Genomic DNA, 12,128 nt, shown 5'->3' with positions numbered 1-12,128 from the left:
TTAGGGGAATATGATTTTATTTTTTAAGAAAAATTATATGTTCTAAAACATTTGACATTTCACTATAAGTAGAAAAAAAACTAGATACTTAAAACCAGGATAAATACATCATTTATACTTTAACTATGGCTATACTGAATGTATCTTCATGTAATACTTCCTAATAGGACATATCATACTGTCTTCAAAGATTACAGGGAAGGGATACTACAGAGCTAGAGAATCCTGGATTCTGTGGCACAGGAGTACCTCATGGGAGCTAGAAAGGGGCACTTGGATTGTAGCAACAAAACAACAATAAGCTAAAGTGTGTTACCGTGTTTTTAAAATTCCAGTAAACAAATATAAAAATGTCTTTAGACATAGCTCATAACTGAATGCTCATCAGATAATTCATAGGTCTATAAAGCTAGGAATGTAATTTGATGGTTAGATTTTTAGTCATGATTCTCATCTCACTCTAATGTATTCAGAGGGCTATACAAAAAGGTCATAATTTCATCATAGTCAGCATTAACTCATTCACAGTAGTCAGAAACTTCATAAATGTGCCAAAACAGAAAAGTCCTTAACTAAGTTTAAAACCTAGTTCATGTGAGAAAATTCATACAGTAATGAATCATACAAATTTAAGCATTATAAAAAGTCCTTTAGCAGTTTACATTTTCGTAAACATTCAAAATGATGAAAAAATGATTTTTAGTGGAAATAGAAAAAAGCAAAAACTACTAAACACCAGCATCAATACATAATTCATACTTGATTGTAACTCTATTAAATGTATCTCATAATGCTATCTCATACAGTGTTAAACTGAATACAGAGACTAGACAGCTATAGAATCCTGTAGCAGAGTCTGTGGCAAATGGGGTACTCTTACTGGGGGGTGGGTAGGAATGGACCAAGGAAGTGGAAAAAGAGGAGAGAGAAATGTAAAACGGATTTTTAAAAATGCAACAAGGTCTTTGGGTAGCACTCACACACATTAGTAAATTCCACACTGAAGAGAAATGCTTTATATATAGCAAAACTATCACTCATTCCTTAATTCACTATTAGAACTTCCACAAGAGCAGTTTTATGAATGTACTGAATATCAATGGCATTAACCAACAAGGTGGAATTTGAAGACTTAAAGACATAAAGGCAGTAGACAAGTGCTAGATGTGCCTTCCCAACCACTCTAAATAATACAGCACCCATCCCTAAGTCACATTAGCCCCTATTCCTTGCACCATTCTTCATAGCAGCCATCACTTGATGCACTACGTATTTCTCCACTATAACAATATAAACTCCAAGAGAGTGCTCACAAAGCTACATCCTTAGCACCTAGGAAAAAACATGGCATGCAGTAGGACCACATAGGTGTTCATTGAGTCAATTATAGTAATTTCCTTATGCAGAATACTTGGTGTTGCTTTAATGCATAGAAAAATGTGTTGTTTTTAATATACCAGAGTAAAAAAAATTATAATTACTATGGCCTACAAATCGTTTTCCAGTATATGGGGGGGGGGGGAGGAAGAAGGGAATGACTGTACTCTGTAAGAAAAGCACCCAGAAAACCCTCATAATTGTACCAACCAGTGAGTCCACAGGGCCAAAAAAGGCAAGTCCCCTGCTTCTGCAATGAAGCTCTTGTTTTCTCAGGTTGGGAACATAAGTAATACTTGACTCCTGTGAAGGCTGTACACATCCTTATTTGCCTCGTCAGCTACTGGTGAAAAGGGCATGGCAGTTTGAAATCCAATAGCAGCAACGCTTTTGTGCAGTTTGGCATTGAAATCTTGCCTCATTAATTGAAAAAAAAAAAAAAAAGTAAAACACTACCAGGGGCCTACTATGCATTAAGCATTAAAAGTAAAAGTAAATTTCAAAAGTATGAAGTTCTCTCAGTAGTACAGAAAATAACTACAAAGTAATGGGATAAGTTCAATAACATGGGGAAGAGGCTGAGGGAACATAACAAGAGTACCTGATTCAGAGCGAAAGAGTGATTTTTGGCTAAAAAAAAAAAAAATTCATCGGAGGAGCTGGGAATGTGGCTTAGTGGTAGAGTACCTGCCTAGCATGCATGAAGCCCTGGGTTCAATTCCTCAGTACCACATAAACAGAAAAAGCTGGAAGTGGTGCTGTGGCTCAAGCAGGAGACTGCTAGCCTTGAGCAAAAAGAAGCTCAGAAACAGTGCCCAGGTCCTGAGTTCAAGCCCCAGGACAGGCAAAAAAGAAGACAAAACAAAACAAAAACAAAAACAAAAAAAACAAAAAACCCACATTGGACATGGAAGCTTTATCTCAAAAATAACTAGGAATTTGCTTGTCATACAAATAAAATAACACACAAATACTAAATTCTATAAATGTATTAGGGTTGATAAATTTGAGGAAGGAATGGAAATACTTGTGAATACTTGATCATCATATCTAAAAGGAAAAGGGAAAGTCTAAGTCTGGCCTGTATTAAAAAGAATTTAAATCTTTATAATTAAAAAGAAAAGGTATTTACATGATAAAATTTGCTAAAATGCTAATTACATAGAAAAAAAATCTTCAGACTGGTGTAAAGTAAGTCAAGAAACCTGCAGAATGGGGAGTTTCCCTTGCCACCAAGATTCTATCAGCATTCATGTTTGTTACAAAAGAGCCTGGGCCAGGCTCACTCCTGTAATCCTAGCTACTCAGGAGGCTGAGATATGAGGATCATGGTTTGAAGCCAGCCTAGGCAGGAAAGTCCATGAGACTCTTATTTCCAGTGAACTTTTCAGAAAAAGCTGGAAGTGACACTGTAGTTCAAAGTGATAGCGCTAGCTTTGAGCTAAAGCAGCTCCGGGACAGCACTATGCCTAGGCCCAGAGTTCAAGCCCCAGGACCAGCAAAAAGAAGTCTGGTATTTTTAATCTGTTAGGATCACAGAGTCGAACACAAAACCTGTAGAAATGAAGTGGAGAAGGTAGATATTGTTTGAGAAAATAGAAGCAGAAAAGCTTTTCAGGAATATGAAAGTTATTTGTACACACCAAATTTAAAATTATTATGGTATGTTTGTCTAAGTGAAGACATTCAATAGGCAGTTAGAAAGCAAGAGGAAGATTGGAGTTCAACCCAACCTCCTTCTATCGTGGTATAAGTAATGGTTATGGTTATGAATGGCATCAGAGAGTATTTTACAGTAAAAGCAAAAAAGAAAAAAAAAAAAAAAAAGAGAAATGGAGAACAGAACTCTAGAGATCACTAACAAGAAAGCTAGGTAAAAATGAGAAGTCACAAATGAGTGACATACCATGAGTGAAACCTGTAGCATTTATTAGTCTTCAATAGGAAGCAGGCAACTTCTTTTCCTCCAAAATAGGAGAAAATGAGTGAGGTTTGTAACTGTTAGTTGACTTCTTTATGGTGTCAGGTTTCTGTACAACAGGAGGAAAGGCAAAGAGCCTGAGGAAAGTGAGATGAGAAAATCTGGTTCAGCAAAAATGGGGGAAAAGAGACCACCCTAGTAACAAACAAAAGGCTTACAGTAAGGGTCCTTCTAAAGTCAAATGACACACTTGTAGTGTTCTACTCTGAAGGGATGCACTTTAGACAAGCTTGGTCTAGGAATGATTCAGTATGATAGGCTCACAGAAAGACTAGACAAAAGATAAGACCAAAGAGGAAAACAACAAGTGCCCTCTGTCCATATGGTGTCCATGAAGCTGAAGGCAAAGAAGAAAAGCTGAAAGAGGTTGATATAATAGTTCAGGAGGGAGGTCAAGAGAGGAAGTCTGCAAAAACACTATAGCTGTATAGTAAAAAGAACAAAAAGAGCACAACAAAACCAAGAAAGTCAAGGTAGAAAGATGAGAATTATTATTAGCTACTAAAGTTTCAAAGAGAGAAAGTAGGACAGTTAATGTTCAAGGCGATGACCACTGGGAATAAGTTGATGGAATGTGATGAAGTCATTAGGACAGACATCCTGTATATCAGCAAAGAATTGGGCACAGGCTCTCAAGACAACAAGAGTTGAGGTAGGCAGAAAGACAGTGAGTAGGACAGCAAATGTGGCTCTGTGGCCTCTAAGATTTTACCTCCACTATGAAAGACAGAAAATATTAAAATTTCAATACTAAATGAAAAGATAGTCCCTAAAAGCATTTCAACTAGTGATGGACTAATATAACTTGATTTCTATCTTCATTATTTGAGAAACTATGCATTTCATTTTAAACAGAATAAGAAAAATCATTTTAAAAGTTTGCATTAAATGCCTAAACAGAAATTCTAAATAATGTTAGTAATGTATGACAAAGTAATCAAATACAATTCCTTTGTGGAATCTTCTAGTGTTCTGAATGTAAGTCATAACCTTTCCTTTTGCCTACATCTATATTCATACTATATATTCAAAGCAATAAGGTAATGGATTCTAATCTTTGAAGCATGGCTAACTTCCAGATGGAGATTAAATTTTGTGCTACATATATCATACATCAACAAAAATAAATAAATAACAATCCATCTGGGCATGGTAGAACACGTCCATAAAACTGGCACTTGAGAGGCTGAGACAGGAAGATTTTGAGTTCAAGGCCAGTCTGGGCTACATAGTGAGTTTGTGGCCAGCCTAGGTTGCATACAGTGAGATCCTATCTCAAAACAACACTAAAAGACCAAGACCTAAAATTAAAACCAAAAAACAAAATACCTAGAAAAATACTTGGTAAAGCTAAATTGTGTTTCTCCTTATAAGTGATGATATCCGTAATTCAAGCTAAGTTAGAATAATATACATATGCCATTTAAGAATTAAAGAATCATTTCTTCACAGGTTTGAGTGTATATAATGAAAGATGATAGTATTTAGAGAAGGATAACCACACTGAGTATTTCTGAAGTGTGAATCTTTTTCAAAATTAGTGGCTGTATCTTTTGAACCCTTATTTTCTATTTCATGGGTCTTCTTGTCTTTCTGATTAAAAAGAATTAGGTAAACTACTAGTTACAATGATGCTGAAAGAAGTTTAAAATTTGTTTTGCATTGGTTGTATTCCACTCTTGTTCTTTCAGGGGTCCTTCACACACGGATACATACTTTTTCAAAATTTTTTCTCCTACTTCTCGGAAATCCAAGGATTCTTTGTGTGAAGTGCAGCTTGCTCCAGAAACACCAGTATCCACTTCATGATTTTCTGGCTGATGATCTGCACAATACTTCAATCCCCAGTAGCACATTTCTCCACTGTACATCATTGCCAGCAAGTGAATATCACTGAATATTCCTGAGAGGGTCATTATTTTGAACAGATCAGAATTAAGTTTTAAAAATAACTTAGTTATTAAAAATAATAAAGTCCTTATCAAAACGTATATTTCATCTCATTTAATAATACTTAGAAAAATCCCAGACCACTAATACAATTCTAATTTAACCAATATTTCTATCAAGTTACTTATAAAAGAAGTTCATCATCAAAAATGAAGAGTATTCACATAAAAAAAAGTAAAGAACCATTTAGGTAAGTGTTTGTTGCATTTCTCTTTAGGACCTATTTGACAATTAATTTTATCAGTGGAAAACCTGGTAGAAATCGATTTTCTTTGACAGGGCCTTTGGAAAAATATGCCTATGAAAAAGTAGGTTTCCTACTTCCTAATCTAATGATGTACAAGGAGATGGATTTGGGAGAACAATCTTTATGTAAGAGGCTGACAAAATGGTTGTGCTGCCTATAAGGTTTACTGCTTCCTTGGGAAATGCTTAAAGACCAGATCTGACCCCTTGATTCCACTGTTAAAGAGGCAATTGAAGCTAGGAGTACGTATGTTTAAATCATCTGGAGAGATAGCACTAGTGTTACAGGCCTCCCAAAGGGGAAATTCCAGGCCACAGAATATCTTCTCTTTTAACTAGGAGAGGATGAGGAATGGGTGACTTATATTTTAGATTCTAAAATCCTAATCTTTCTTTTCAAGTGTCCTAGATTAAGAGTTCAGTGAAATTGGCCATGTAGGCAGTTTGAGAAGACTTTAAAGACTATTTTAAATTAATAACTTCATTAGTTATCTAGAGTTTATTTTCCATAAATACATCAAAACATTGTATTTGTCAAATGTCATGCCCGCTGAAGGAGTTGTTGGATGCGCATTAAGTTGTTTTTAGATGGATGTCAATCTAAATTAATTTAAAACAATATTTGTTGGACATTACAAGAAAGAGTCCTGGCTCTATGTGAATGCCATTTAAACACACCCTGTGTTTTGGTTTCTGCTTTACATGAAATATTTTCAAATTAGGAGAAAAGGCTTAGAGAAACTAATAAACAGAAAATATTAAAAATATTTTTAGATGATAGCATTTTCCCAAGAAGCCATCTTATTTAAAATTCTTAAGTTTCAGATGAAGCATGTAAGAATATGAAGTTTTACTATGATTTTTATATCATTTGCAACTAGATGACCTTGATCAAGTCACTCAGTTTATCTGGACTTCAATTCCTACATTTATAAAATATAAACTATGCTCTCTGTATCTGGTCCCTAGACCTGTAAGTTTCTGCTTATAGCAGAAATGTAATAATCATTCCTCTAGCCTTCCTAGGTAAAAAAATTTTCACTTGGGATAGCAATATATCAGGTGAAGAACTATATTTCCCAGACTTCCTTGCAGGTAAGTGAACTGCATGTAGAAGTGTTATAATAAACTTTTGTAAAGGCTGAGCTAAAGGAGCAAAGATAGCTGAAGCATATTTTTTTCTATCATCCTCATAGCTTGAAATAGAGGAGATGGAAGAGTCTCCAAGAACATCTTGGGATACTGAGAATGGAACAGGGATGTATGCTATACAACTCTGAAAATACCATTTATATTGTACTTTTTATAAATTGTTTCTACTTCGAAGCTAAGACTCCGGTTATAAATGTGATGGAGGAAATGATAAGAGTAAGATGGAAACATTGTACGAGGTCTGGACCTTACGATGTGAAAGAGCATAAATGTCTCCCTTGTTTAAAAGTTATTATTACTGTGATATGAAGAGGCAAACCTATTTCTGGTCAAAGCAATGTGAAGATACAAAATAAGTAAAATTATGTAAAACATAATGCTCCTAAACCACTAAACCACAGAGATTACAAATATTTTTCTATATTACATGAAATTGTAACTTTTTAGCTTCTTAAGAAGTTTTTACCTCTAACTTAGCATAAAGTTTATATAAACCCAGCATTAGTTTCACAAAAGTAAAAGCCAGAAAATTTCCTAAAAATCTTAAAAAATACTGGTGGCTCACACCTTTAACCATACTATACTTAGGAAGCTGAGATCTGAGGATCATAGTCCTAAGCCAGCCTGGGCAAGATAGTACATGAGAGACTCTTACCACAAAATAACTACCAAAAAAAAGCCAAATGTAGCATGTTGGAGCACTGGCCTTGTGCAAAAAAGTTTGAGGATAGCACCTAACCCCTGAGTTCAAGCCCCAGGACCAGCACCAAAAAAAAAAAAAAAAAAAAGGGGAAAAAGATCACATTACCTGCACTTAGTAATTTAGCTGTGTCTAGGTCTTGGAAAGAAACTCCTTCATTTAACTGGATGGGACAACGATAATTTAACATCTTCAGCAAGTAATTGATTCCATCAACAAGGTACTAAATAAAAAGCAAAGGCAAAGAATCAAATATCAATAACCTAATGGTTATTATATTTCAGTATGCTTCTACCACTCCAAAGTTTCATAACAGCAATATATCCCTGTATATCCCTTAAAATAGAGTACAGGGGAAAAAAAGATGTTTTTATCTATCTGTCTGTCGACACACACACACACACACACACACACACACACACACACACACACACACACACACACACACACACACACACACACACACACACACACACACACACACACACACACACACACACACAGAGAGAGAGAGAGAGAGAGAGAGAGAGAGAACTGAAAAATGTAAAAAAGAGTAATATACTCTTCAAAAATGGTAGGAGAGGCCAGGAGCTGGTGGCTCATGTTTGTAATCCTAGCTACTCAGGAAGCTGAGATCTGAGGATTGCAGTTCAAACCCAGCCCAAGCAGGAAAGTCTGTGAGACTCTTATCTCCAGTAAACCACCAGAAGAAAAACTGGAAGTGGCGCTATGGCTCAAGTGGTAGAGTGTTTGCCTTGAGCTGAAGAGCTGAGGGTCAGTGCCCAGGCCCAGAGTTCAAGCCCCATGACCAACAACAACAACAACAACAAAAAGTTATCAGAGGAAAACAAAATATAACTAAGATGTATTAAAAAACAACTTAACAACTAATGAAAATACATATGCATTTATTATAACTTAGAAATATTATGCCTAAATTTCAGTAACTGATAGTGTAAGCTCCAATACATACTTAACCTGAATTAGAACCCTTAGAATACCAAGCACCCTGGTTTGTTGGAATCAGTCTATTGAGTCAGAGGGTGCTAATGTTCTAGAACAGCAGCACAGGGAATCTTCTATAGTAACTGCTGACATCGAGAGACTCAAAGTATTTTCTTCAGGCAAAAAAACCACAAACTTTGACATTAATATAGGTTATCTTGTATTTTTTAAAAATCAAATAAAAGTATAAAAAATAAAATCAGGATCCTCTGATTAGCAAGTGCTTTCTCATTTAGTCTTCACAGCAATTCCGGTCTGTTTTTGATACAGCTAATAAGTAAAAGAGGTAAAAAACGATCCTTAGATTCCCTCTACTGTTAATGTAACACACAGCTTTGGAAACCTGTGCCAACAATCAACATATGTATGAAATGTCTTTTTACCTTTTTAAGCAAACAGTTTTTTCTCAAGAGCCACTCCCTTCTCTTAGTCAGAGAATGACAATACATGTAGAGCAGGGCTCCTCGCCTCCAAGAGAGACACTCCAGCAGCTCGTCCCCAAGCAAATCACAAGGCTGAAACAAGAGGACAGAGCTAAAAGGAGATACTTGATATCTACAAGTCATGTTTCAAAAACGTCAGCAACTAAAAACTCATTTCACTAAATGTACCATGTTCGGCTAATTTACACAGAAATGTAGAATTGATAAAAATACTTAGTGACAGCTACATTAAATTTAACTCAATTTATAATTAGCTTTACAAAATCATGTTTAATATTTTAGCAGCAAATTACTCTGACAAATTACTCTGAGAAATATACAATCCATAAATTGATTAAAAATAATCTTTCACAAAAGCAGAAAGAATTCAACAATCTAGATAGAAAAATAATTTTAATGAGTCAATGTTTTTTATTGGTCATACCAAGGGTTGATTTAGGGATGATTTCTTTCCACAGTGAGCCTGCCCTAATGCATATACAGAACAGAGGTGGCATCTAACTAGTCAACAGGCACTAAAAGGTAAGAAACTGTTTTCTTGAAAGAGTGCCCAGGACTAGAGAGAGAAACTTTGAAACCATCTACATAGAATGACAATTTAAAAAGCATGTGAAGCTGGGCGCCTATGGCTCACATCTGTAATCTTAGCTACTCAAAAGGCTGAGATATGATGAAGTTCTAAGCCAGCCTGGGCAGGAAAAAGCTGTGCCTCAAGTAGTTGAGTACTAGCCTCCAGAACAAAAGCTCAAGGGACAGTGCCCAGGAAGGCCCTAAAGCTCAAGCCCCAGGACAGGCACTCACATAAAAATTAATTAAATTTAATTTAAAAAAAGCATGTGAACAGGCTGTAAAGACAGAACAAAGATGGGCAGAAGATGTAAATATCTTTGAGGACTATTATAACTATTTATTATATAAAAAAGCTGCTGAGGAAAGAGTAAGAGAAGGCTTGTCAAAGATGAAAAAAAACATACGGGAGATGGGTAATTGATTCCTGGGGGAAATAAAGCAACTGTAAAAGTAAAGAGGATAAGTAGGGAATATCTTATGTTAGTGTATTGCAATTAGATTTTATTATGCCAATGTGAAAATATTAAGAAAAATACATTTTACTGACTCAGTAAAGATATCCTGTCTCCTTCCTCCAATATTATTTTAAAGCAGAAACCAAGGAAGTATGGCAGGCATAGTGGCTGCAATCCTAGTAATTTGGAGGCAAAGATTAGAAGTCTCATTCAAGGATAGCCTTGGCAAAAAAATAAAAAGAGAGAAAGTTTGCAAGATTCCATCTTGATCAGTGGGTGGAAGTGTGGTGCTCATCTGTTAGTCCAGCAATTCAGGGAGCACAAACAGAAGGATGACCACCCAGGATAGTCAGAGCATACGGCAAGACCTATCTTGAAAATAACAAACACAAAAAGGGGCTCATGAGGTGGCTCAAATGGCAGAACATAGGACCTCTGTTCAAACCTATACTACCAATAAAAATGTTTTTGAAATGCCTGAGCACTGGTTGCTCACACTTGTGACCCTAGCGTTTCAGCCAGCTGATCACAGCAAGGCTGAGGATCACAGTTTGAAGCCAGCCCAGGCAGAAAAGTCCATGAAACTCATCTCCAAATAAGCACCAAAAAAAACAAAAGTAGAGGTAGAGCAACGGCCTTAAACAAAAAAAGCTAAGGGTACAACTCAAAAGATCAAGTTTCTTGGAAAGTCCATCATAATAAACACAGGGAAAAGAATACTCAGGAATAAAGTCAAGGGGAGAAGAGGTAAATAAATAAGAGAGAGAAGTGAAGAGAATACACACATAAAATTCAATGCACACCCTACAAAACTAAGAAAATTGGGGGAAGGGGTAGGGTTGGGAAGGATAGGGAAGAATGATGAAAGGGGTGATATCTGGGGCTGGGAAGGTGGCTCAGTGGTAGAGCGCTTGCATTACATGCATGAGGCCCTGGGTTCGATTCCTCAGCACCACATAAGCAAAAAGAAAAAAGCCGGAAGTGGCGCTGTGGCTCAAGTGGTAGAGCACTAGCCTTGAGCTGAAGAGCTGAGGGACAGCACCCAGGCCCAGAGTTCAGGCCCCACAACCGGACCCAAAAAAAAAAAAAAAAAAAAGAAAGGGGTGATATCAATCAAGATGCATGGTATTGATACTGCTGTGCTGAATGGCAACTCCTTTATACAACTACTTATAGATAATAAAATGTAATTTTTTTAAAAAAAGCTAAAGGTTCAGACTGAGTTTAAGCCCCAGTACCAACATGTGAAAACACACAGCAAACACATACAAATAGCTTAGTTAATTACATATTTAAAAAATAGAAGCAATGATATATTCAAGGGGATTTTAAAAATATTCTAAAGAAAAGGATAGTACAAGCTAGCAACAGTATACTAGAATTCATACAAATGCAAAACTTACTTTTGAATGTACACTGTTTTCCTTAACTAAAATTTCTGGTTCTGAAAGAAAACTGATCAGTTCTTTTACTTTCTGTGAAGAATCTTCAGGAAAATCTTCATCTACTAGCTTATTCTCCTCAAAATAGGTCATGTCCAAAATAGCCTATGGGAAAAAGAGGAAAAAAGCACCTATAAATGACACAAACTTGAAAGAATAAATGTTAGGGTTTAACTTTACAGATAGGGAAGAGAAATGCTTTAGTGGACATTCAAACCTTCTAGCCCAGTATTTAAATTTGCAAAATGTCTAGCTATAAAGGTAATTTGAGATGAAACCTATAGAAAATTTCATAGATAGTTCACTAAAATACTACTAAAATGATGACCTTGTTTCAGGAGAAAAAAATGAAGCCAGGGGCTGGTAGCTTACACCTATAATCCTATTACTCAAGAGGCTGAGATCTGAGGAACACGGTTTCCAGCCAGGCAGGAAAGTCAATGAGACTCTATCTTCAATTAACTACCAGAACACCCTAAGTGGCACTGTGGCTCAAGTGGCAGAGTGCTTGCTTACGCTAAAGAGTTCAAGGACAGCACCTAGGCCTTAAGTTCAAGCCCCATAATCAACAAGAAAGAAAATGAGACTGATTTTTAGTGGTACTGGGTATGAACTCAGGGCCTTAAACTCTCACAAGCTTACCACTTGAATCACTTAGAGATAAAGTCTTAGAAACTTTTCTGCTTCCACTAATTTTGACTAACTTTGAACTGAGATATTTCTGATCTCAGATTCCTGAGCAGCTAGTAGTACAGGCACAAGCCACTGGCATTGGCTAAGATTTGTTTTAATTAACATTTTTTAATC

General features: G+C 36.1%; 1 protein-coding gene across 2 annotated transcripts in view; it reads right to left on the bottom strand.

Annotated features, from left to right (window-relative positions):
* The window catches only part of Rimoc1 (RAB7A interacting MON1-CCZ1 complex subunit 1), a 16,157-nt gene continuing 4,029 nt past the window's right edge, over positions 1-12,128 (bottom strand). Inside the window, exons 3-7 of one of the 2 annotated variants that reach the window (XM_070041109.1) lie at positions 11,283-11,426; positions 8,795-8,926; positions 7,515-7,629; positions 5,075-5,261; positions 1-3,435 (exon numbers count right to left, since the gene is read on the bottom strand). In XM_070041109.1, coding sequence (XP_069897210.1) covers positions 3,315-3,435; positions 5,075-5,261; positions 7,515-7,629; positions 8,795-8,926; positions 11,283-11,426 — 699 coding nt within the window. In that variant the 3' untranslated portion in view covers positions 1-3,314. Of the gene's footprint in view, positions 5,262-7,514; positions 7,630-8,794; positions 8,927-11,282; positions 11,427-12,128 lie in introns of both variants that reach the window. The other variant, XM_070041110.1, reaches the window with a different exon arrangement.

The sequence above is a fragment of the Dipodomys merriami genome, unplaced genomic scaffold (assembly GCF_024711535.1).
Source record: "Dipodomys merriami isolate MVZ:Mamm:240054 unplaced genomic scaffold, mDipMer1.0.p SCAF_30, whole genome shotgun sequence".
Lineage (NCBI taxonomy): Eukaryota > Metazoa > Chordata > Mammalia > Rodentia > Heteromyidae > Dipodomys > Dipodomys merriami.
This window is presented reverse-complemented; position numbering and strand designations above follow the sequence as displayed.